The following is a 21,131-nucleotide window of genomic DNA, read 5'->3' as shown; positions in this document are numbered from 1 at the left end:
CTGGTTCAAAAAGGGATTAGAATCTGATATGAGTCCCAAAATTTTATATTAATTTGTCACAACAGAACAAAGTCGTGACAATGACTGTGGGGTTGTTGCCCCAAAATACGTGCTTATCTTTGTCTCCCTACCTTCAGAAATATTTCTGTGTACGTGCTTTTTTTGGTTTTACCTCCAAACAGCTTGCCCTTGAAGTAAGGTTGATTGATACAGCTCTTGCAATAAAATTAGTGGCCATTCAGGAGCCTGTAAGGACCCAGTCAAGTTGGTGCTTTAAGTACCCACGCTTATCAACAGGAAATTGTTGAATGGAGTTCAATCCAAAATCGTACACAACCACAAACCTTTAAGCGTATTTGTGGAGAAATACAGTGAATGCATCCAGAAAGGTGTATATTGGTTGAAGATGAAACCATTAATTTCAAAATCCTTACGGTATTTTTGAAGAAGCGTATGTTCATGCTTTCTGATTTCTGATCCAGACATTTACTTGCTTGACAGTTGTTTGTATAATCAAAAGCTTCACTAGAAATTAAACAGAATACCACTTTGAAAATCAAACTATCTTTGCAAGTCCATAGTAATTATGGTAGTTATAGCAGTTCCTTGGATAGAACAGCCAGTTCATAAAAAATGACTCTAAAATATATATTTTTTTCTGGCTAGTATAAAAACTGAATATATTTGCAACATTTTTGCATGTTTTAGGGAGGAAATTATTTAGCAATATGATGATTAAAGGGTTTTCTTTTGCTATTATGTGCTTTTTCAGAGTAGCTCATTCTGAGAGTTCATTCAGTGGTGGAGCTTCACAGTCAGTGAATAACCCAGATTTGGTGGAGGATTTGTCACAGGTTCAGCAGCTGCAGAATGAGTCCTCTAATACTGCTGAAAACACTGAGCAGAAGCCTGAGGAGGAGGTGAGATGAAATAATAGTGAATTCTCAATGAAGCAAAAGCATGGAGTTTTGTCATAGCTTGCCTTTACCTACTCAGATTTTTTTGGATAGGATCACAAATTTTCATCCATTTGCCATTTTCATCTTTTGATTCTCTCTGGTTTTCTCCTGTGTTGCACAGCTGCACGCAGCTGGCTGGGGAGAGCTGGCTGGCCTCGTGTACAGAGAGCAGCATGCATCCCTCCAGCTGAGCCAGCCCCGTCCACAGGCTGGTGCTGCATTCTGTCTTTTTCTGAAGGCTGGATGTTCAGCTGCCACAATTTATTTTCTCTCTTGTGAGTCAGGAAGGTGACATTGTACTCTTTCAGGAGTAAATGATGTTTCTGAAAGCATTATGCTTGCTGCTTTAGACTGTATGTTGTGTGCCATCCCGCACTGATTCCTGGTGACTAAAACACGAAGGTACTGAAGTTTGACAAGAAAGTGGCTTGAGGGTTTTTTTGATAGATGCATTTAACATTCCTCCTTGTAGTTTGTCTTCTTCTGTGAGGTCCTTCTTTAATTGAACTAGTAGTCAAATTCCAGAAGGGAAACTGAAGCTAGCTTGATGTCAGGGACATGTTGATCTGGGGAGAGATGAGAAGTAGTGGAACAGTTGTGCGTATGTACTATAAGAAAACAGTGTTGTCCAGAGATTGCTATAGTAGTAGTATGAAGCCAAGAGGATGAGTGGTAATTATGTTATTTCTGTGAGCTCACAGTGTGCCACAGGCAAATCTCAAGATATTCCCTGCTTTGGAGTTTGTTCATCTCTCTATTGGTGGTGATTAGTGGGAAAAAACCCCTATAAAATAGAATAGAAAAGCCTGTATCCTGTCCTTTCACCCACATTTTGGGCACATAATGCACAAAGATGAAAGATTTGGAAGGGGCAAAGTAGCTAGTTACCAATTGTTAACTAATACACAGAATCTCTCCAAACATGATACTGAGGCAAATGACTTGGGGGGGAGGGTATATGAGGGTAAGAGTAAGTTTAAACAACTAAGAAAAAAAAATTCTGTTGCATTAGCTAGGATGATAATTTCATGGGTTATCAGTCCTCGTGGTTTTACAGTCAGTAGTTGATGCAAATGTTATTTTATTGTCCCTGTGGATCAGGAGATACTGCAAACAGCTTTTCACAATGAGACTTCTTTGGCTTTTCTTGAAGTCGGGATTGCTCTAAAGTAAGGTTTGAAACTTATGTCCATAAAAAGATGTATTGCAGCAGTGTACTCCTGATTAAAATGCTTAAGACATGAGTATTTATTCCTTCCAGAGGTGGTAATTCTTTTCCTTCAATCTGAATTTTCTTCCATTTTCATTTTGCAGCAGCAAAGAACTAAACGAGGAGGCTGGGCCAAAGGGAGAAAGAGGAAGAAACCCCTTAGGGACACCAATGCCCCCAAATCCCCCCTCACAGGGTATGTGCGATTCATGAATGAGCGTAGGGAGCAGCTTCGAGCGAAGAGGCCTGAAGTCCCTTTCCCAGAGATCACCAGGATGCTGGGCAATGAATGGAGTAAACTGCCTCCTGAGGAGAAACGGGTACCATTAAACTCCCTTTTCCTTGTTGGATTATGATTACTGTTAAATGGGAATATTGCTGTTTAGTGAGGAAGTTAACATAGGCTTTTGATTAAAGTTGTGGTTAGGAATATATTTCAAAATAAGGGGTGCGGATCCTCCAGAGTTCAAATAATGAACGCCGGTAGGTCTGTAGCATCTCATCCAGGTGTGACTTGAGGAGAACTGTGTCCTCTAGACAGTGCCAGGATATATGCAGAACAGGTGGGATTGCTCTGCTGAGACATCGCAGGGTTTGTGTGATTCATCTGGGTGTAACTCTGTTGTACCTAACTCCTCTACAGCTGAGACCTACTGGTTTCCAAAGCCAAAGTCACTAGAAGGATGAGGCAGGCATTTATTCACTGTGGCTGAGGAGAACTTAGCAGAATTTCAGAACTCCTTGAAGGATTTTGCAGTTCTGTTTATTTTATAAACTCCTCAATGTATATAAACATCTGGTGTCTTAATCTAAGACAAGCAGACCTGAAAGGACAAGTTACTGAAGGAGATGGTTAACATGAATGAACTTCTAGACAATGTTTTAAAGTATTGTTAGCCCTAGAAACAAAGTTGAGATCCGTATGATGGATGGGACAGTGAGTTACTTATTCTATTTTCTACACACATTAACTCAGGAAAAGGGTTTTTCCCACCTTTCAGTCAGAACGTGATGTCTTCTAATTGGGACTGCTGTGGCCTTCTGCAGGGTCTGATAGGTGAATGAAGACCAGGGCAGTGTCGGGTCTGGTTCTTTTAACTCCTTCCAGAGAGCACTTTGTAATTGCTAATGGGTGTGTGGCCATCTGCACCTCATTGCCAATGGGAGATTACAGGAAAGCAGTAGTTCAGTCACAGTGCAACTTGATGTTATCACATGAATTTATCAGGACATTTAAGCTTTTGAAGATACTTTAAGGACAAAACGCTTAAGTTTTTATGTTGGCTGGATGAAGCAAAAAACAAGAGTTCCTTTTGTCACTTTTTACTAGGCTTGTAGAATGTAAGTTATACAGAGATATTACAAAATGGTGCATCGGCATACTGTGTAAATCATAATGGAAAATTTGTGTAACAGTAAAGCAGTTGATTTGGTAACCCATCTGTAGTGAGAATAATGTTGCTGTCTGCTGGGAGAGGGAGGGAAGAGAGTAAGACATTCTGCCCCTCTACCCTTTGCCCTTAACATATTCTTATCGTATCCAAGACAGATTTTTATTTTACCTTTTTTAAACTAGGAAGAAGGAGATTGAGTTCAAATCTCTATTCTGTGTGCTGCTTTTTGAAGCCCCAGGGAATCTGTACTTTGAGTAAAGCTGTGAGTTTCTAGTCTATAGCAGGTCAGGGAAAGGCTGCTGAGCACTTCCTTCCCTTCAGTTTCTCCTGCCCTTTTTTACTAAGGCAGTGAAGGCCACTGCTGCTTGGGAACCCCTATCTCTAATACAACAGCCAAAATTTCTTGTTGAAGCTGAGTAAGTTGGTTTTGGCTAGCTAACAACTATGAAGTTGTTCTGAAACAAGCAGTGGAGTCATAGTATATATACTGCTGTGTGTGGGATAGTGTCCTGTAATCCAGGGGAAAAGTGTGTCTGAAATCCTGCTCTTGCATCTGAGCTCCAGCAACAGCAAACTAGTTGTCCAATATAACAGCTGAAGGGCAAGTCTCGCGTTTCCCCTGTTCCAGCCCTGCAGTCCTGCTATTTCCTTTGCTATTTGGTGAGCACAAGGACCGTTGAGCTGACTGGACGGACCAAATAGTGAGTCTCCACTCCAAAAAGACCATTACTATAGTCATAGAGCAAACACCCTAAAAATCATTCTTCTTCTTGTTCCCTTGTATGGGGAAATATTTAAAGAACTGTATAGATTTGTGCTAGAAAACCTAGGACGTCTACTTACAGGTAGTGCATCAGAAATCTTTCTGTAAGAAAATCCATCCAAAACGCAAGTTAAGCAGGAAAAACTTGTGTTGTTTTTGACTCGGTTACTGTACTCTTTTAGCAGCATATTGCTGGAGATAGAAGAGAAGAATTAATGTCTTCTGGAAGAATACAATATCCAAAAGAAACGCAAACCCAGCATCACTAAATTTGCACCCCAGTCCAGAAGGTTAACAGTGTCCGCAGCAGGGTCACAAGAGTTTTGCAAATGCATGAAATTTATAACTATTACATGTATTGGTGTGATGACTTAATGAAAATAAAAGGCATACCCAGTGACTAATGTTCACTCAGATTGAATACTTATTTCCATTGAATTTTAAACTTGTTGCGGGGAAAAATTGGGGAAATTACTTTTTTCTTGAAATAATCCCTTTAGTAAGTGTTGTGACCACTCCTTAAATTGTTTTCAGTTCATCGATTCCCCTGAAGAATTCTCCAGTTAAGCTCATTCTGTTATGCACGTGTGATTTTTTTATTTTTTTTTTTTCTGGCCTGAAGTTTTCTTTTAACCTAATCATTGATAGCTTAAATTGATATCACTTGGGCTCTTTTATCTTTATGCTATTCTTTCCAATAGCCATGATGTTTTGTTTGCTTCTTAGACAGGCAAAGTGTGTGGTAGTAGAGTGGTAGTGCTTTTTTTCTGTGGAGCATGAAAACAAGGGCGTATTGGAACCCTGCTGTGACAGATCTGAACGTTAAAGCTTGATCTGTTCAGGCATTCCTGCTTGGCAGCATTTAATCCTGGCCACAGAAAGGCAATTCTGAAGTCCCTACGTAGGTGATATTCAGTTCAATTGAGTAGCTTAGTAGCAGGTTACTTCTAGATCTAACAAAAAAGAGTGAACAGAATAGTGACTTGAATTACAAAAAAAAAAAAAAAAAAAAAAAAGGACACCAGAATGCAGTAATATTATCCAGAAGTCTTATATCTTTGCATCTCACGTACATTCTCATTGTTTCTTCACTCCTTTCCTGTTTGCATAGGTGAAATGGATCAGCACTTCATCTGACAAGTTGTTTTTCTTCCCTTCCTCCTGAAGGGGAGGAAACTCCCTGAAACTCTTGGACTTTTTTGTTTCAGCGATACCTTGATGAAGCAGATAGAGATAAGGAGCGTTATATGCGGGAGCTGGAGCAGTATCAGAAGACTGAAGCCTACAAAGTCTTTAGCAGGAAAGCACAGGACAGACAAAAAGGCAAATCACACAGACAAGGTATTGAATGGGACAAAAATATGTGCCTGGAACAACAGAAGATTCACAACTAGTTGTGTAAACTGACACTCATTTAAAGCCTTTGATTTAAAGGCTTGTTAAAAAGTGGATTTGCTCTTTCTATGGCATTTGTATCAGCTGTGTGTAAAGTGATTAATTTATGTAAATTTAACTATATAAATTTATTGGAGGATTTGCATTAAAAGCACCAAAGTTAGACACAGCTTCTATGTGACTTACTAGGAAAGCTGCACAAGTTTTTGGTCTATAACTGTTCTGTGATTATGTTTGTGTAGCTGCTTTAATTTGGTTTTTGTTTTCTCAAGTCTTACGGGTTTGGGGGAATCTCTTGTTTGTTTTTTCTTTTTCAGATGGAGCAAGACAGCCAGCCCATGATCATGAGGTAAACCTCTTCATTCTACCCTTTACATCAGTGGGTAGATTTTCAGATGACAAAAGTTTCTAGTGCAGTCAATAAAAACCAGTTTATGCCAGTTGAAGACCCTAATTAGAGGTTTAGAGTATGAATTCTGCTTATGCAGTTTCTGATCAAAAGGAACAACCGAGTACTCTTAGGCTCACACTAGTAAGGTGAAAACTAAATTTACTAAGTCTTGGGCAGGCACAAATGATCTAGGATAGAGTGAGAGTGTAGGTTATACTTAAAACAGATCTGTTTTGTAATGTTAAATAAATGGATGTAAGTCAGTATAATTGAGCTGTATCTAGTATGTTAGACGTTCAACTTGCAAAATTTTTACTTTGAAATTTTTCAAAGCAGAAAATTTAATGAACTGACAAGGCTGTGCACTGCTGAGAGACAGCTACTGGTCTTGTCTAAGGAAAATAAATTTCACTTCCAGGAAGATGCTTTGGTTTCATGTTTTTGATACACCTTTTTATTAACTCTCAAAGGAAGTACTTGCAGTGAGATTAATTTGAAGAAGTATGTGGTCCCCAGAATTTCTTATTCTTTAATCACTCAGTCTAAGTTTGTCTTTATTTGTACAAAAACCAGAATACTGAAGGCTTCAAGTTCTAGGTTAATTGCCATGTTTACATAACCTTTAAATTATAGAGGTGGCAAACTACAGGTTGCTGAAATCTGATGTCATAAATGCCATTATAAAGGAATCCTCCATACCCTGTGGGGTTTTTAAGCCTCATCAGGTAGTTACTACATAGTTGAACTAGCAACACATTAGGCAGGCATCCTGTTCTGAAAGGCTGCATGTTTGCTCAGCATTTTTCACCTTTATATTGTAAAATTCCACATGCTTATCCCCGATAGGCTTTCACATCTTCTCTGCAAGGGAGAAGTATTATAATCCTGTACAGGCAAAGAACAAGCAGAAAAGTTTTAGATTGCTTTTACAAATAATACACTCAGGTTAGTACTGGAAGCAGGACTAAAGCTTTTTGTTGTCTTGCTGCTTTCACTTATCCACATTGACTATTATTATTGTGTTTGTGATTACCAGATATGAGCCAATTAAATTATTTATTGAGAGAATATAAGAACATATGGTCAAAGAAACCTTTCCTTTTCCCCTCACTCCACTTAGGTGTTCATGATTTAGTTTCAGTGAATCAGCGTTGAACTAATTTTAAATATTGTATATAGAGATGAATTCCAAAAAGTATTGCAATGTACAGTTCAAATACTAAGTATAATTAAAAAAAAAAAACCAACAAAAAAAAGGATGAATCTTGGGAAGGAGAGAGGAAACTTTTAGTAGGCGGATATAGCCATTAAAAACATGGAGATGCTGTCTTAATGAGCTCATCTGTGGGCATAAAATAGAACATTTTTCTTCCTCCAAATCCTAGCTTCATAAATATGACATATTGCAATATACACTAGAACTAGTAATTGTCATCATCAGTGGCCAAACCATTGTTGATTGTTCTCCATTGTTCTGTTATTGCTTCTTTCCTCAAACTGTTAGAATCAGAGTAGGTCTAGCTTCATGCAGTCAATTACACAACATCTTGCTGGCAAGATTTCAAAGATTTATACACCGTGTCAGGGAGATTAGGCATTGCCTGCTAGTATGTACAGCCTTTGAAGACAGGGAAATGGCTGCCATGGTGTAAGTGCACAAGAAGAAAACAATCTACTCTGAGAACATTTTTTTCATGGAGTAGTATATTTATTATATCTGTTCCTTACGTTGCCTGCACCTGACCATACAAGGAAGGATGAGCCTAAACGCCCCCACCCAACATCTCAGCTTTCTCTGTACCATACTTTACTATGTCTCTAAGAACTTCAAGTCTGATTTGTTCCAGAACCTCCAAAGATCAGCATCAGTTTTAATAACCAGATGAGAATGGTATTATATAGTTGACACTCTGGTAGCATCTCAATCTTATTTAAGGCAAATGGGAGAAACAATAATTTTGTTTCTATTTTGATTTGAGGGATGACAAAATGGTATGTAACCTGAACAGACTGGGCCTATTTAGTAGGAGATGATCAAAACCTTATGATTTTAACGCTGAGTGAACCTCAGAATGCCTTAAGCTTCAGAGCTCTCAAGAGTATCTTTTATGTGCTGGGTAATGTATTCTGCAATGGTAGAGCACGGATGGTATTCATTATTACTCTTCTGTTTAGTTGAATTTCTTGGTTGCCTTTCAGAAGCTGATCAGTTTCATCTAACTGCTTTAATAATTTTTTTGTTTTACCTGAAAAACCTGTATCCTAGAGCTGTAAACAGAATAACCTCTCCTCTTCACAGTACCCTCTTCTCCACCATCTGTTGTCTAGGAGCCAGTGATGACTAGAGCCAGTGCCTCTTTGCATGCAAGTAGCAATAGTAAGCGTGAATTGGAATATCTAAGATGGATGTCCCATTAGTGTTTTAACTGAACTTCATAACTGCCAACATTTCTTAGTGCACATTAATGTTGAGATCCTAGATTATGGGGTGAAATTAATCCCTAGCCACCTAGGGAGTGTTCAGACAAAATGAATGTGTTGTGCACACTTCTGTACATGACTTCTCATTTCTAAATACATACTCTTGAGACTTTTTCCCTATCAAGTATCAAAACTTCAGTGAAGAATGTGTGGTCATGATCCTCTAGCAACACCCTACTATATCTCACAGAGCTGGGAAGGTTTGTTTCCCGTCCCTCTAGTCCCACCTGTTTCTAGCATATCTTCAGCTGATTAAAGCCAAGTGAGCTTGTAAATTCTCACAGCACATACAGAGTTTCCTAGCTGTAATTATACCAGACAATAATATTCACCTTCTCTTTTACTTAAAAAAACCCCAATCAATTGACAGTCTCCTGAGGTAGAGACCAAGGTACTGAAGTTCCATCTGGTCTTGCCTTGGTTGACTGCCAAGTGACTGCCAGATCACCCAAAGTGCCCTTTGTGGCAAGACACAAATGTGGTATTCTGGGTGCCAGAATTTCCTTAGCAGCTGTTAAGCATCTACGTTTTCTTCTGGGCACCAAATGATGTTTGACACTGCATAATTTTGGAGGATCAGTTTGTGTTGTGTTATCAACTATGGCATTTGAGAGGTTTGAAAAGCGTTTGTTCTCCACAGGCATTCTCTTATGCTTTACTTTGTTTTCTGTATTAAGTAACAGGTTGATTGTAGTTGCTGCAGTTTATCAAACCAAATTTGCATTGGCTTTGTCAATACCGATGCAGATTTTAAAGCAAGCATTAATTCCTGTTGATTTTTGACATGCAGAAATGGTGACTAAGGTATATTGTGGTAGGCTTTTTCCCTCAGTGAAATAAAGGTTTTTATGCTTTTGGACTAAGTTATAGAGCATTTCCTGATTTAAAAGTGTTTTTTTTAAAAAAAAAAAAAGGAAAGAAAAAAAGCCTACTATAGTCACAAACCATACATTGGCTATTGCCATAGCCACAGTGAACGACTGCTTTCTAAGAGCAAAATATACCTATACATATTCACCTTTAGCCTTCCAAGATACTACGTACTCTGTAAGCAGATTTTCTCCATAGACTCTTGCAAATCGTGTTTATAGACTTCCTTCTCAATAGTGGCAGCATCCATCAACATCATTTAAAAAAGGTGTGGCTTGCTTGAACCACTGTGCAGCTCCCATCTCTTTCAGAGTCAAAATGCACATCTCTTCCAGTTGGGAAACAGACATGCGGAATTGGTGCACTGTGGAAGAGTTGCTTATTTTTCCTTTAGCTGTTGATTTTCCTGGCTGTTTTCTCTTTTGCTTTGGAAGCGCGAGACAAAAAATCAGGAAACTTCCGGTGCATTTTGGTCGCTTTATCTCCTGTTGATATTCCTGTATAGACTATTTCAGGATGTGTCAGTTGGCTGATGGTGGAATGCTTTCCAGTGGAAAATATAGATGAATTCTGATAGTTTTAAAACCAAATTATCCTGATGTGTAATGTCATTAGGGTGAAAGTGTGTATTTTAGTACATTATATGGTATTTCTTTATAATGGTATTTGACCTTTATTAAACCTATATATTAAAAAGCTAAGACCTACCCTTTGGCCTTTCTTGGTAGTAGCTGGAATTGTCTTCCGTCCGCCCAGCTCTTCATCTGTCTCAGTTTTTGGTCTCCCTTCTCTTTCCATTTTCTTGATCAAAACAATTTCATGAATTCCTGAAAACGAGCAGTATTTAGCTATATATTACTCTCTTTTGTAGAAAGAAGCAGATACAAAGGAGAGATCTGTTTTTGATATTCCAATCTTCACGGAAGAGTTCCTGAATCATAGTAAAGGTAAATTAAACTTTAGAGGGCCCCTTCTTTGCTTTTCCAAAGTTTTTGCTACATGCTGCCCAGCTGAAGAGTCCTTGTACTGTCCCATCGCAGCTCAGGTAATATCTTGGATAGAGTTATTAGTGTTTGTTATTACCTTACCTCTGTATGAACACAGTGGCTGCAACAGCAGTTTTTCTTGGCTTTGTCTTCCAAAACTGTTCTTTTTGGAGAATATTTCTAATGTTAAACTCCGCTTGCTGTTATTCTAGCCATTCCAAGTTGGATCTGCTGTTCTGTAGGATTAAGAAATACCTAAGATGTACCATGATGATGATTGAGGCTACTTATAACAGTATTTTATTTTTTTCCCTCTGGATATTTGGAAGATTACACTGATAGATTTTTCTGTTACTCTGTTTGGGTTTTGTAGCTGCATGTCCCAAGAGTTTAGGATTTTTTTGCCAGATTTCCCGTACACTTTCTTGACTGAACAGACTTCAGACTCAGATACTTTTCCTGATGATGAAAAGAAATGTATTTTTGTAATGGGTGTCTTCTCTGTAGGCCTCTTACCACTGCTGCTAAGCTAGGTCATACTGAATGCATTTGAAGTCAGTCTTGCAGTATTCCTTCCTAATCAATTCTGCTATTCACTTCCATTCTGATGCTTTGAATATCTTCTAATTTCTCTCTCTCTTTACTCTCCCCCTGCCCCCCAAGTCTATTTAAGTACTACTGTTGGCACTCCACGACATGATGCATTTTCATCTATAAACCAAAAATGCACCATTTGTAATAATCAGTTGAGCACTCTAGAAAATTCTGATTTATTGCCTACCAATCATAGATATGGTTTTTTATAGTTTTTTGACTACATGGGGATGGGTTGATATTCACAGCACGTGAAGCTGAGCTGCGGCAGCTGCGTAAATCCAACATGGAGTTTGAGGAGAGGAATGCTGCTCTGCAGAAACATGTTGAGAGTATGCGGACTGCAGTGGAGAAATTGGAGGTTGATGTAATACAAGAGCGGAGCCGTAACACAGTGCTGCAACAGCATCTAGAGACTTTACGCCAAGCACTCACAACCAGCTTTGCTGGAGTCCCGCTACCAGGTGAGACTTTTTTTTTTTTTTTTTCCCCCCTTATGGATGTCTGATATGTTAAGTTTATCTTCTTATGTTTATATAAATGTTGTGTATTTACAAGGCGTGTCCTACTGTTGTAGTTCTGTGGTCTTGGCTGTTTCTGAGCTTTTTTGTATTTGATAATGAAATCTTAAAATGCATGCAGAGAAAGGTTTAGTGTCAGTGCTTTATTTCAACATGGCTTTTTATTTTCTTCCTACTCTTACTTTTCCTAATAAAGTGAGACACATGTTCAGTCCTTGCTCTCCTTCACTTGTTTTGTGAAAATGTTACTAAATAGAAAAGACAGAACTTGCAAGTTCCTTGATTTAAAGAAAGTCTGCATCTGTATTGTCAGATGCCAGGGAATCCACTGAGATACTATGAATGCAGTCCCAGTTGTTATAATCAACTGAGACCCAAATCAAAGAGAACCATGCTTCATTAGTCCTGATATCCTTGGAACTACTCACTTTGTGGAGTTAGGAGGACATCACTTTACAGAATCTGTCACAAGAGGTGGTGCATGGCAAAATCACCTCCTATAGCAGTTTGCATGTACGCACAAATTGCCTTTAGCATCGTCTTAACTTTTTGTAATTGCTGCTGTCGTCTAAATATTCTGTGCTCATTTTACTACGTTAACTATAGGTAGCGGGGAAACACCCACGATGGAAACTATTGATTCCTACATGAATAGGCTGCACAGTATTATTATGGCTAACCCACAGGAGAATGAGAACCTCATAGCCACAGTCCGAGATGTAGTAAACAGACTTGAACGCTAGTGACTGGGTAAGTGTTTGCTCTTAGGCTGCTTTTGTTTGGTGTCTACTTTGTACCTCTGGCACTTGTTCTGACTGATTCTTGTGCTGATCATTGTATTGTACAATCAAAAAGTTTTATTCTTCAAAGCCACAGGAGCAGTTTGACTTAATGAAAGTCAAAGGGGCTTAAAAATATCCAACAACATTAAAGGATTCTGAAATTCACTTTAGCCCCAAGATCTCTTGTATAAAGACATAATTAGCTGTTTGTCCTATTATTATTCATTGTGTGTGTGCAAGTTGAATGAAAATACTGATGGAATAGTGTAAAAAACCCAACCAAACAAAAAACAAACCAAAACCCTTACATACAGAGTGACTAATTTAGAAGAAGGTTCCTTTTTTCCTGAGTAAAGTAAATCTGAAAAATCTGCATCAATTATAGATTCCAGTGGTCACAGAGATATTTTTTTTGTCTCAGGAGGTTACAGGTGAACTCAACTCTGTTAAACTGAAAATACCTTACAGCTACTTGCTCTGTAGCACCTGTAGCAAAACTGTTCTGGTTACAAAGGTTTACATGTAAATGAAGTACTGATGTGTGGTTCAGACTATATATAGCATTTGCTGAGAGTCTAATGATCATATGGCTTATGCGTAAATTATTACTGAGCTAATGATTCTGTGGTTTTGCTTCTGTTCAACAGCTTAGAAAACTGTAATGGGGGAATTGAGTAGAAAAATCAACAAAGATGTACTGTGTGCATACCTCCATTCTTTAGGCATTGATTATGTAGAGATCATGTATATGTCTTGAACAGTGTTTAGAAATGCAAGTAAAGCTATGATTGTTGCTGTCTGCAAATACGAAGACAGGGCTTTTTACCCTTTCTGATTCTGACCTTTCATGATACTGTGTAGAACAGTTAATTACATGTTCCCCATTAAAGTGTGGCTTAAGCTAAAAGATCATTGTCCTTCTAGAGGGTAGCCAGATGGAACAGACTATAGTTCTAAGAGATTAGTGAGCTCCGAGCAGAATGAAGAAGTGCCTTTACTGCTGCTATTTATGAAGGGAACAGCTTGTATATCCAGGTCTCAGATTTTTCAGTAGCTCATCAACGTCCTCATTTTTGTGTACTGTTTTCAGTTGGCATTCAGGCTCAGAAAGAGAATTGGGGGATGGAGGTTTCACAGAATGCATAAGAAGGAAAAGAGTTTCTCATCAATCACTTATTAGAAGGATATGCAAGGCCCTGAAACAGATATTTGTCCTTTAAGGACCTTGCCAGAAAAATCATTATATCAAGGCTGCTAAAATCTAGACTTCAGTTCTCATGTCAGGTGGATTCATATTTCCTAAGTGATGAACAATTTATATGTTCCTAAAAATGCAGGTAACTTTTTCTTGGGTAAACTAGATTCAGCTGTCATTGGTTTGGAAAAAATAATTCTTCCTTTAGAATTCTTCCTTCTATTTTACAGTGCAAAAATAGGACTTCATTCCTTTCTTTCCCCTCCCACCAATATCTTCCCTCGTTCCAGGAGCAAAACAGTGTGAAACAATTAAAAATGTGATTAATGATCACCTAGTTTCATTATATAAAGACATGTATGTAACTAGATATAATCAGGTATTTCATAGGGCTGTTAATTACACTGACATTCACTTGGCAGTGATTATATTTTGTGGAAAAATCTTAGAAGGGATAAAGTGGGACTTTATTGGATGCAAACCTTGAAAAACGTAGAGCTTCCCTAGAAAAGAGGGAAGCTTTGCATAAAAAGGTTCAGCTGACATCTAATAAACTGTACCAGCGAACTGTTGTCATCATTATCCCTTTTTTAACATGTGTATGAAGTATATTAATTCTCCTAAATGTTATCTCTTATCAAACAAATGGTCTGTTTGAGGTTGAGCCACATTACAAATAATTTCATTGAAAAATCTATTTATTATGATGCTCTTGAAAGCCACTATTTCATAGAACTGAGGGGGTTTTTTAGTGGCTTAGTACATTGTATTTAGTGACTATTTGACTCTACTGGGTTTTGTGTTTTGGTGTTTTTTTACTGCATGGTAAAGAACTTCTTTGTGCAAGCAGTATGTGGGGGAGAAGAGGAAGGGTTTTGTTATTTAGCGCTCTGTTCTTTGGATGAAAACAGGAATTCAGTTACAGTTCTGTCTCTGTAGGCTTCTTTGCTATAGTTACTAATATTATGTTTTCAGATAAATCATGCAAAAAATAATGTTGCGGTGCCGATTTAGACGATTACAGTCTTCCAGGACTAACACTTATTTTTCTGTTTCATCTGCAGGTCTTGTGACCCAGGGATGCTTTACAAAATTTTTTTGGCCAGTGTGGAATAAGAAGCCATGAGGGAAAGACTAGGGGTGGGAGGCAGAATCACAGGTTTGTCCTGGTCCCTGCCTTTGTGGTTTGTCAGTGAGACAAACAGATCGATGCATTAAAAGGTCTTAAGAAGCCACAGATACCACCCACTAAACATTTGGAACTGTCCTCTGTGTAAACATTTAAAAGCATGCAACTTTTGTGCAATCTTCAGTTTCTTATTAATTTTGCGGAGTGTGAGGGTGCATATGTTCTGTGGACTGGCTGACTATGGAGATGAAATCTCGCAGTTTGTGAAATGAATGGTCAGCCTGTGTGTTGTAGTAATAATTTTGATCTGTTATATTGCCTAACGTCTTCTAGTGGTTTTTATTTTGCTTTCATGTTTATCTTGCGGGATTACCTTCCTCTGCTTTAGTTTTCTTCTTTTGATCTTGTTATCTGATACTTGCAGTACTGGACAGCAGTGCTTGTGTTCTCTGCTATAATAGGCAGTCTTCGTTGGTGCACTGTCTTGTCCTACCCTCCCTGCTATGTTTATATAAGCTTTTCTTAAGCAGAATCCTGGTTTTTTTTGTGTTAGCCCGCAACTTCAGCAATGTGAGTTTGCTCCCTGCTAGAGACTGGCTGTGGTTGATGCTTTGTGACTTGATTCTGCTACGAGACAGACTTCTTCTCTCCTCTGTCTCTTCAAGCACCTCTCTTGCACATAGTGTCCTGCTCTTCTGTGAAGGGCTCCTGTTATCTCTTGAAAATGTTTGGTGGAGCATTTTACTAGAACACAGTTAATGGTAAGAAAGAAAGAAAGAGAAATGTTAGTCATTCTCAGCAGGGAAAATAGGAATCTCCATTTTTAAACCACAGAGCTTCCCCTTCATCTGATATGTTGCTCAGTCTCATTTAATGGTACTGCCTTGTTTTTAAGAGAATGATCTCATGGTGAGAACATTACTCTATAAAAACAGAAGCGGGCAGGGGGATTGCATTTTTTTGTCTGCCCTCCTGAAATCACAGTGCTGGGAACCAATATGCCTGGAAGCAGCACATGTATTTTTGCATGAATTATTATTAGAGCAGAGAAAGCTATTAGCAGTTAGGTCCACATAGCAGTCCACAGAATTCTACGTTACAGCCTGTAAGTGCTTTTACCTTTTATACAGTTAAAGTACAGCTTGTGGAGCCTATAGCATTCAGCGTATTATGTTCCAGTGTGACCTAAATGGCCTTTCACTTAATCAGGTAGGACTTTGCACGCTAGACTTTGATCTTGCTGAGCTACACTGCACCTCCTATCAAAGGTGAAGGCATCTACTGACTGCACTAACTTATGCAAATCATTTGCTGCCCTTTGGTTCCTGTCAAACTGTTAATTCAGACTTTGGTTGAGCACTTGTTGGACATCTCTGTGCTTTATGGTAGTGGTTGAAATGCTCTTCCACATGACAATCTCCTTGCTCCTACGTAAGAAATCTTTACAATTTCCCTGTTAAGAATTGGAGATTGCTTTTATTACTGGAGTGCATTGCAGTCAGCATCACTTTAATGTATCTGTGACACAAGTATTTGAAGACTAAAAAGCAGTTTCTTCTTTTCCCACGCTATACACATGGACTTTGTTCTTGCCTGAAGCCATCTCGAGGTCAACATGTTGTATGTCAGGTCTCCACTTAGTCATGGGGTTATTGCTGTAGCTGAGCAGCAAGGATTTCCATGTAAATGCAAGTCTTCCTTCAGGGAGGAAACTCCTTTCTCTTGTCTTCGGTCTCATTTTCAAGACTTCACAAAAAAGAATCTCAGTTTGCTGCATTGACCTTCGTTTTCCTTATCATGGATGAGACCAGCTGATGTTGGCATGAACTTTTTTAGTACATTCTATAACAGTTACTTGGGGCTGGGGGGGTGGAGGATTCCTAAAGGTTAATAATGTCTCCAGAAGAAGCAGCGATAACTTCATCACCTGTGTGTATCTTGTCTTTTAGAACTAGTGATATTTGAGTTATATTGAAGTGGCCAAAATGCACTGCATAGCCAAAAGTTGATTTATAGAAGTCTAGAGTTAGTTTCTGGCATCTTACCTAATCCCTGGAGTTGTATCCCATGAAGACTCCAGAAATTGCTATGTCATATAATGGAAGGATGCAGTTCCAGGCTGTGACGTACACATAATGTAAATAAGGTATGGGGCTGGCTGCAGGCTGCCCCTGCTTACATAAATTCAGTGGAGCTATCAGTTTGTGACGTACTGCTAATACATCAGTCTGTTGAGCAGCATGCCAGTGTTATGGGATAAGAAATTTAATGTGATATTATTAGCTGAGAGCTGACAAATCTTTTGCTTTTTCCAACAAGGGAGGCAGGGAGATGGTATACCTGTCTTAAAGCATCTGGGGGAAGACTAAGTTCTTGCCCGCTAATGATGTGACAGATAATGTTTTGCCTCAGTAAGAAGTTTTATTTACATTGATTAACCCTGTAAAAATGTTTTTTGTCTTTCCATTGTTTTCAGAGTGTCACTTCAGTTTACATTTTTCAGTGTTGGTTGAATAAAAAAAAAAAGTAAAAAATAAGTGGGTGTCAAGAAGAAGAGCGAGATAGAATACTTTTGTTGCTTAAAGAAGTGTTGAGAAATATATGAAAACAGAAGCCATGTGCTGGATTGATGTGTTTGGAATTGTTGAGATGCCAAGTTTTCTGTACGATGTTTTTGTAATTAAACTTTGAAGTTCCTTTGTTTTTAAGAATTTGATGTGCTTGTTTGACACTTGCTTCATTAAAATGATTCCACATTGAATTCATTTTGATTCAATTTTAAGTGCATTTTCATGAAAGAACTATTACTAGCACTGCTGTCTTGACTGAGAGATTTTGGCAACTCCACACTAACCTTTGAAAGGAAATAATGTGCCCCTTCCCCCTGTCCATCCTAAGTTTGTCTCCTTCTGAATAAGCTAAAGGAAGTAGTTATTATTTATAGTGATGAAAACTTCAAACTTCAGAGATCTTTGGTTATAGCTAATTGTTATCAGTGCACTTCCCGTCATCTTTGTTTCACAACTCAACTATGAAAATGTCATGAGTCTCTCCCTCAGCCCTTTTTTGACGTCCTTGCCTTTCTTTGTCTTCCCTAATCTCCCACCGCCACATTTATTTTCTCTTCCTATAAGAACCTTGTGTATCATAGCTATCCCCCCCCCCCTTTAGTTTCCTTTACCCCCACTAGATTTTTATTATGTATCTTTTCTTATGCATGCTGAGTACGGAGCCAAACTGTAGCCTCATGAAATTTGTACTTTGGGTGTAAATCCTCTATGGAGGAGTTTGGATGACTTCTGCCTGCACTGGTGCTCTTTCTGAGGTCACAGTGCTGTAAGCAGCCATGTCTTTGTTACCTTTGTGGTCACATCGTTACTTGGATTGCCAAATTAATGCCTGCTCTTTCTGTATGCCAACAGGCTTGGTTCAGATACTCTCTGCTATCTGGAACAGACTGCATGTTTAGATTTTACAATGCTTTGGAGATTTTTTTTTAAAACACAAATTATGAAATTGTGAAAATATTAAAAAATACAAGGAACATAGGGAAATTTATAGGACAATAGCTGCCATGTGACACTGGCTAGTGCAGAGCTGGAGAAGGTAATATTATAACAGGTGTACACTTGGAGGAAAAAAATAAGCAAAAGCAGCAATGAGTTCATTACAAGACAAAGATCTAGTTCTTTTCCAGCCTGTGGTGCTGTACATTGTACCAGGAGCAGATGGTAGTCAATCATGCTCAGCTTAAGACAATGTAGTATAGTGTAATATTTCCACTGTTTTTTCCTGTTTTACCCCTGTTTAGTCTGCTGATGGTCAGTTGTACCAATGATTAATAATCATTTAAGGGAAATTAGGGGGATTTGAGGGCTTTGGGCTCTTTTTAGAGGAAGACATCACTTCCTCTTTCCTCAGGCACGTTCCTGTTGATAATGTGTTTGGAATCTGGAATCAGGTCTTTTTTAATCTTTTTGCTTCAGTTCAGTTCTGTCCTTGAGTCAGGAATATACTCGTCTATCCTCTACTCCTACATAGAATTTTTCTGCTTGTGAACTGGGAATAGTTTTATTGCTTCTTTCTTCTTCATTGCTGAAAGTATTGAGGGTTTTTAAACTTAAACTTCATGTTTTGCCATTCTAATTGCGAAATCTATGGATTTTGTATGTATTTTACCATTTTGGTGTGTGCGCAAGTATCCACATCCATTATGTAACAGAAGGAATAGCATTTATAGGAATTGATGTATGGGTTACATTAATAAACCTGTAATTTTCATGCTGTGGGTTTGGGGTTTTATCATTTAATGTGTAGACACTGATGGTTTGTTTATCTGAAGATATAAAAATTGGAGTTTATGAAGGTTTGACGCTTCAGTGTATTATTGGTGTGTGGACATCTGTGCAATGTAAGTTTTTGAATATTTGTACCAAAGCAATGACAAGCAAATGCAGCTAGAATATTTGCAAGTACAGTTTTGGAGGGCAGCAAGAGGAAAAGCTGGCTATACAAATGATATTAGATGTGAAAACACATCTAGTTATAACTTAGAGAAAACCGTAAAGAAAAGAGATGTGATGCTGGTGGGAGATAGCACTGAGCTATGGCTACTGTGTGATCTCTATTTCAGAGTTATGTCAGGAGGGTGATAGGATGGATGAACTACTATTCTTTCATTTTCCATCTTTGACTTACATTTTGCCCTCATATGAGGACAAAGGCAACACATGTTTAATGTGGTTTTGTGCGTTTGTAGCTACAACACAGTGTTCAGACAGCTCTGTAGCTTTAAAAATCAATGTTTATTTTAAACTATCCGGATTTTATTTGCATGCATCTTCTAATAAGGGAAATCAGTACTGAAATTTCATCAGTTCTGATAATTCATGAAGTGCTCAAGTAATACTTGAAAAGACCTGCACAGAGATGGAGAAGTAGAGAAACAATGTAGAAGCTTGGTGAGTTGAGTGGAGAACTGAGTCATGTGAAAATAGTTAAGCAAGGTTTTAGGTCCTGATCTTGAAGTGCTTAACCATGAGGTCAACTTTCTACTGGTGAATAGTTCCACTGAGTTGAATAGACTTACACTCACAGAAATTAACTCTCAAAATTACTTGCCACATCAGTGCTGTAGATCAGAAACAGAAAGAAAAAATAATGAAGCACATCTTAGAACAAAAACCCTGAGGAAGCATGTATTCCAAAAAAATATCTAGAAATCCTTATTCAATGGGGATGCGTTTTAAAAAGTACCGAAAACAGTGTATCCGGATAACCAGTTTATGGGATTTGAGGCCATTGCATGTTGCTGACTAGGTATATTGTTCTATTTAGAATTGCTCTTTTTCCTTTAATGCCTTCATGCTGTGTCTTTATATCCAGGTTTGGGTCATAAGAAATCAAGCCTCCATCCTTCTCTGTAAGTACATATAAGTAATTCACTGATACCAGAAACTGTTTTATGTAGTAAAACTTGTGCCCTAGCTTGCATGTTTTAGGGGAAGAGAACATACTGCCTTTTTAACATGATAAATAGTACAGTGGGATTCTGAAGGGGCCTGTTGGGGGCTCCAGCAGTTCATAATAGTAACATGGGACAAATTATTTTTGCAATACTAAAAGGAAAGTTGTTTTACATTAGAGACTGTGGAAATACAAGGTTCTCCAAGAAAGTGTAGGTATCAGTACATTTTGCTAATGTTAGGCAAGTTGCTTGTGGCATGTGGAAAGGAAAGTTTTGATTAAAGAGTTGAGAAGCTCTCTGGCTTTAATAAAAAGAAAACTTTGATTCTTCTGCTGGTAAGTGGAAAAGATTTCAGCTAGTCACAAGTGCTACTGCCTATATAATATAAGCTTTAGAAAAAGTAATTAAAGGGTATTATGAATAACATAAGCAGGATATTCTTCCAGACTTAGTAACATATGTATGTTTGACTTGAATATGGTAAGCATAAATATTTAAGCAATTTGTTAGAATTCATTTCTTGTGTGCATATCTGCTCAGGCCTTGGAACAGGGTTCTGGTGCTGCTTTACCCTGGCCCCATAGCTGTCCCCTGTGCTTATGCTAATTCAGTATGGTTTAAAAATCTGGTCTTGTTGATATTACATCATAATGGGTCTATGTTACTGAATTGATGGAAGTTATTTTGAGATATAAGAGGACTTTAAGATCCTGTGGTTTCTCTTTTCTTGTTGATGAAATGGTTCGTGTCCTACAGTTGTTAAATACTACTATTTACAGGTTTGTAGCTTTGGTCATTCATGCTCTGGAAAGTGAAAGGCATTCTCACTTTTCACTAAAAGTGTGTCTGTGCATTGAAGTCCATCTGATCTTTTTGTTTATAAATTTAATTCTAAATACACGGTATAAAGAGTTCTGGCTATCCAAATTCTTGGTTGCTAGATATCAGGCTTCCCTGAATTGAATAGAAGAATTGATACCCACAGCAACTGAAT

At 38.2% G+C, this 21,131-nt stretch overlaps 1 protein-coding gene across 8 annotated transcripts in view; it reads left to right on the top strand.

Moving 5' to 3' along the window:
• Positions 1–17,435, top strand: part of HMG20A (high mobility group 20A) — a 43,758-nt gene extending 26,323 nt beyond the window's left edge. For all 8 annotated transcript variants that reach the window (XM_056346138.1, XM_056346136.1, XM_056346139.1 and 5 more), the window contains 8 exons: positions 773–920; positions 2,274–2,489; positions 5,535–5,667; positions 6,039–6,070; positions 10,335–10,410; positions 11,292–11,507; positions 12,171–12,314; positions 14,606–17,435. In XM_056346138.1, the coding sequence (XP_056202113.1) occupies positions 773–920; positions 2,274–2,489; positions 5,535–5,667; positions 6,039–6,070; positions 10,335–10,410; positions 11,292–11,507; positions 12,171–12,307 (958 nt within the window). In that variant the 3' untranslated portion in view covers positions 12,308–12,314; positions 14,606–17,435. The remainder of the gene's footprint in view (positions 1–772; positions 921–2,273; positions 2,490–5,534; positions 5,668–6,038; positions 6,071–10,334; positions 10,411–11,291; positions 11,508–12,170; positions 12,315–14,605) is intronic.
• Positions 17,436–21,131: the final 3,696 nt, after the last annotated feature.

Source organism: Falco biarmicus, chromosome 7 (genome assembly GCF_023638135.1).
Source record: "Falco biarmicus isolate bFalBia1 chromosome 7, bFalBia1.pri, whole genome shotgun sequence".
NCBI classification, from domain to species: Eukaryota; Metazoa; Chordata; class Aves; order Falconiformes; family Falconidae; genus Falco; species Falco biarmicus.
The sequence above is the reverse complement of the archived record's forward strand: the minus strand, read 5'-3'. Positions and strand labels throughout refer to the sequence as shown.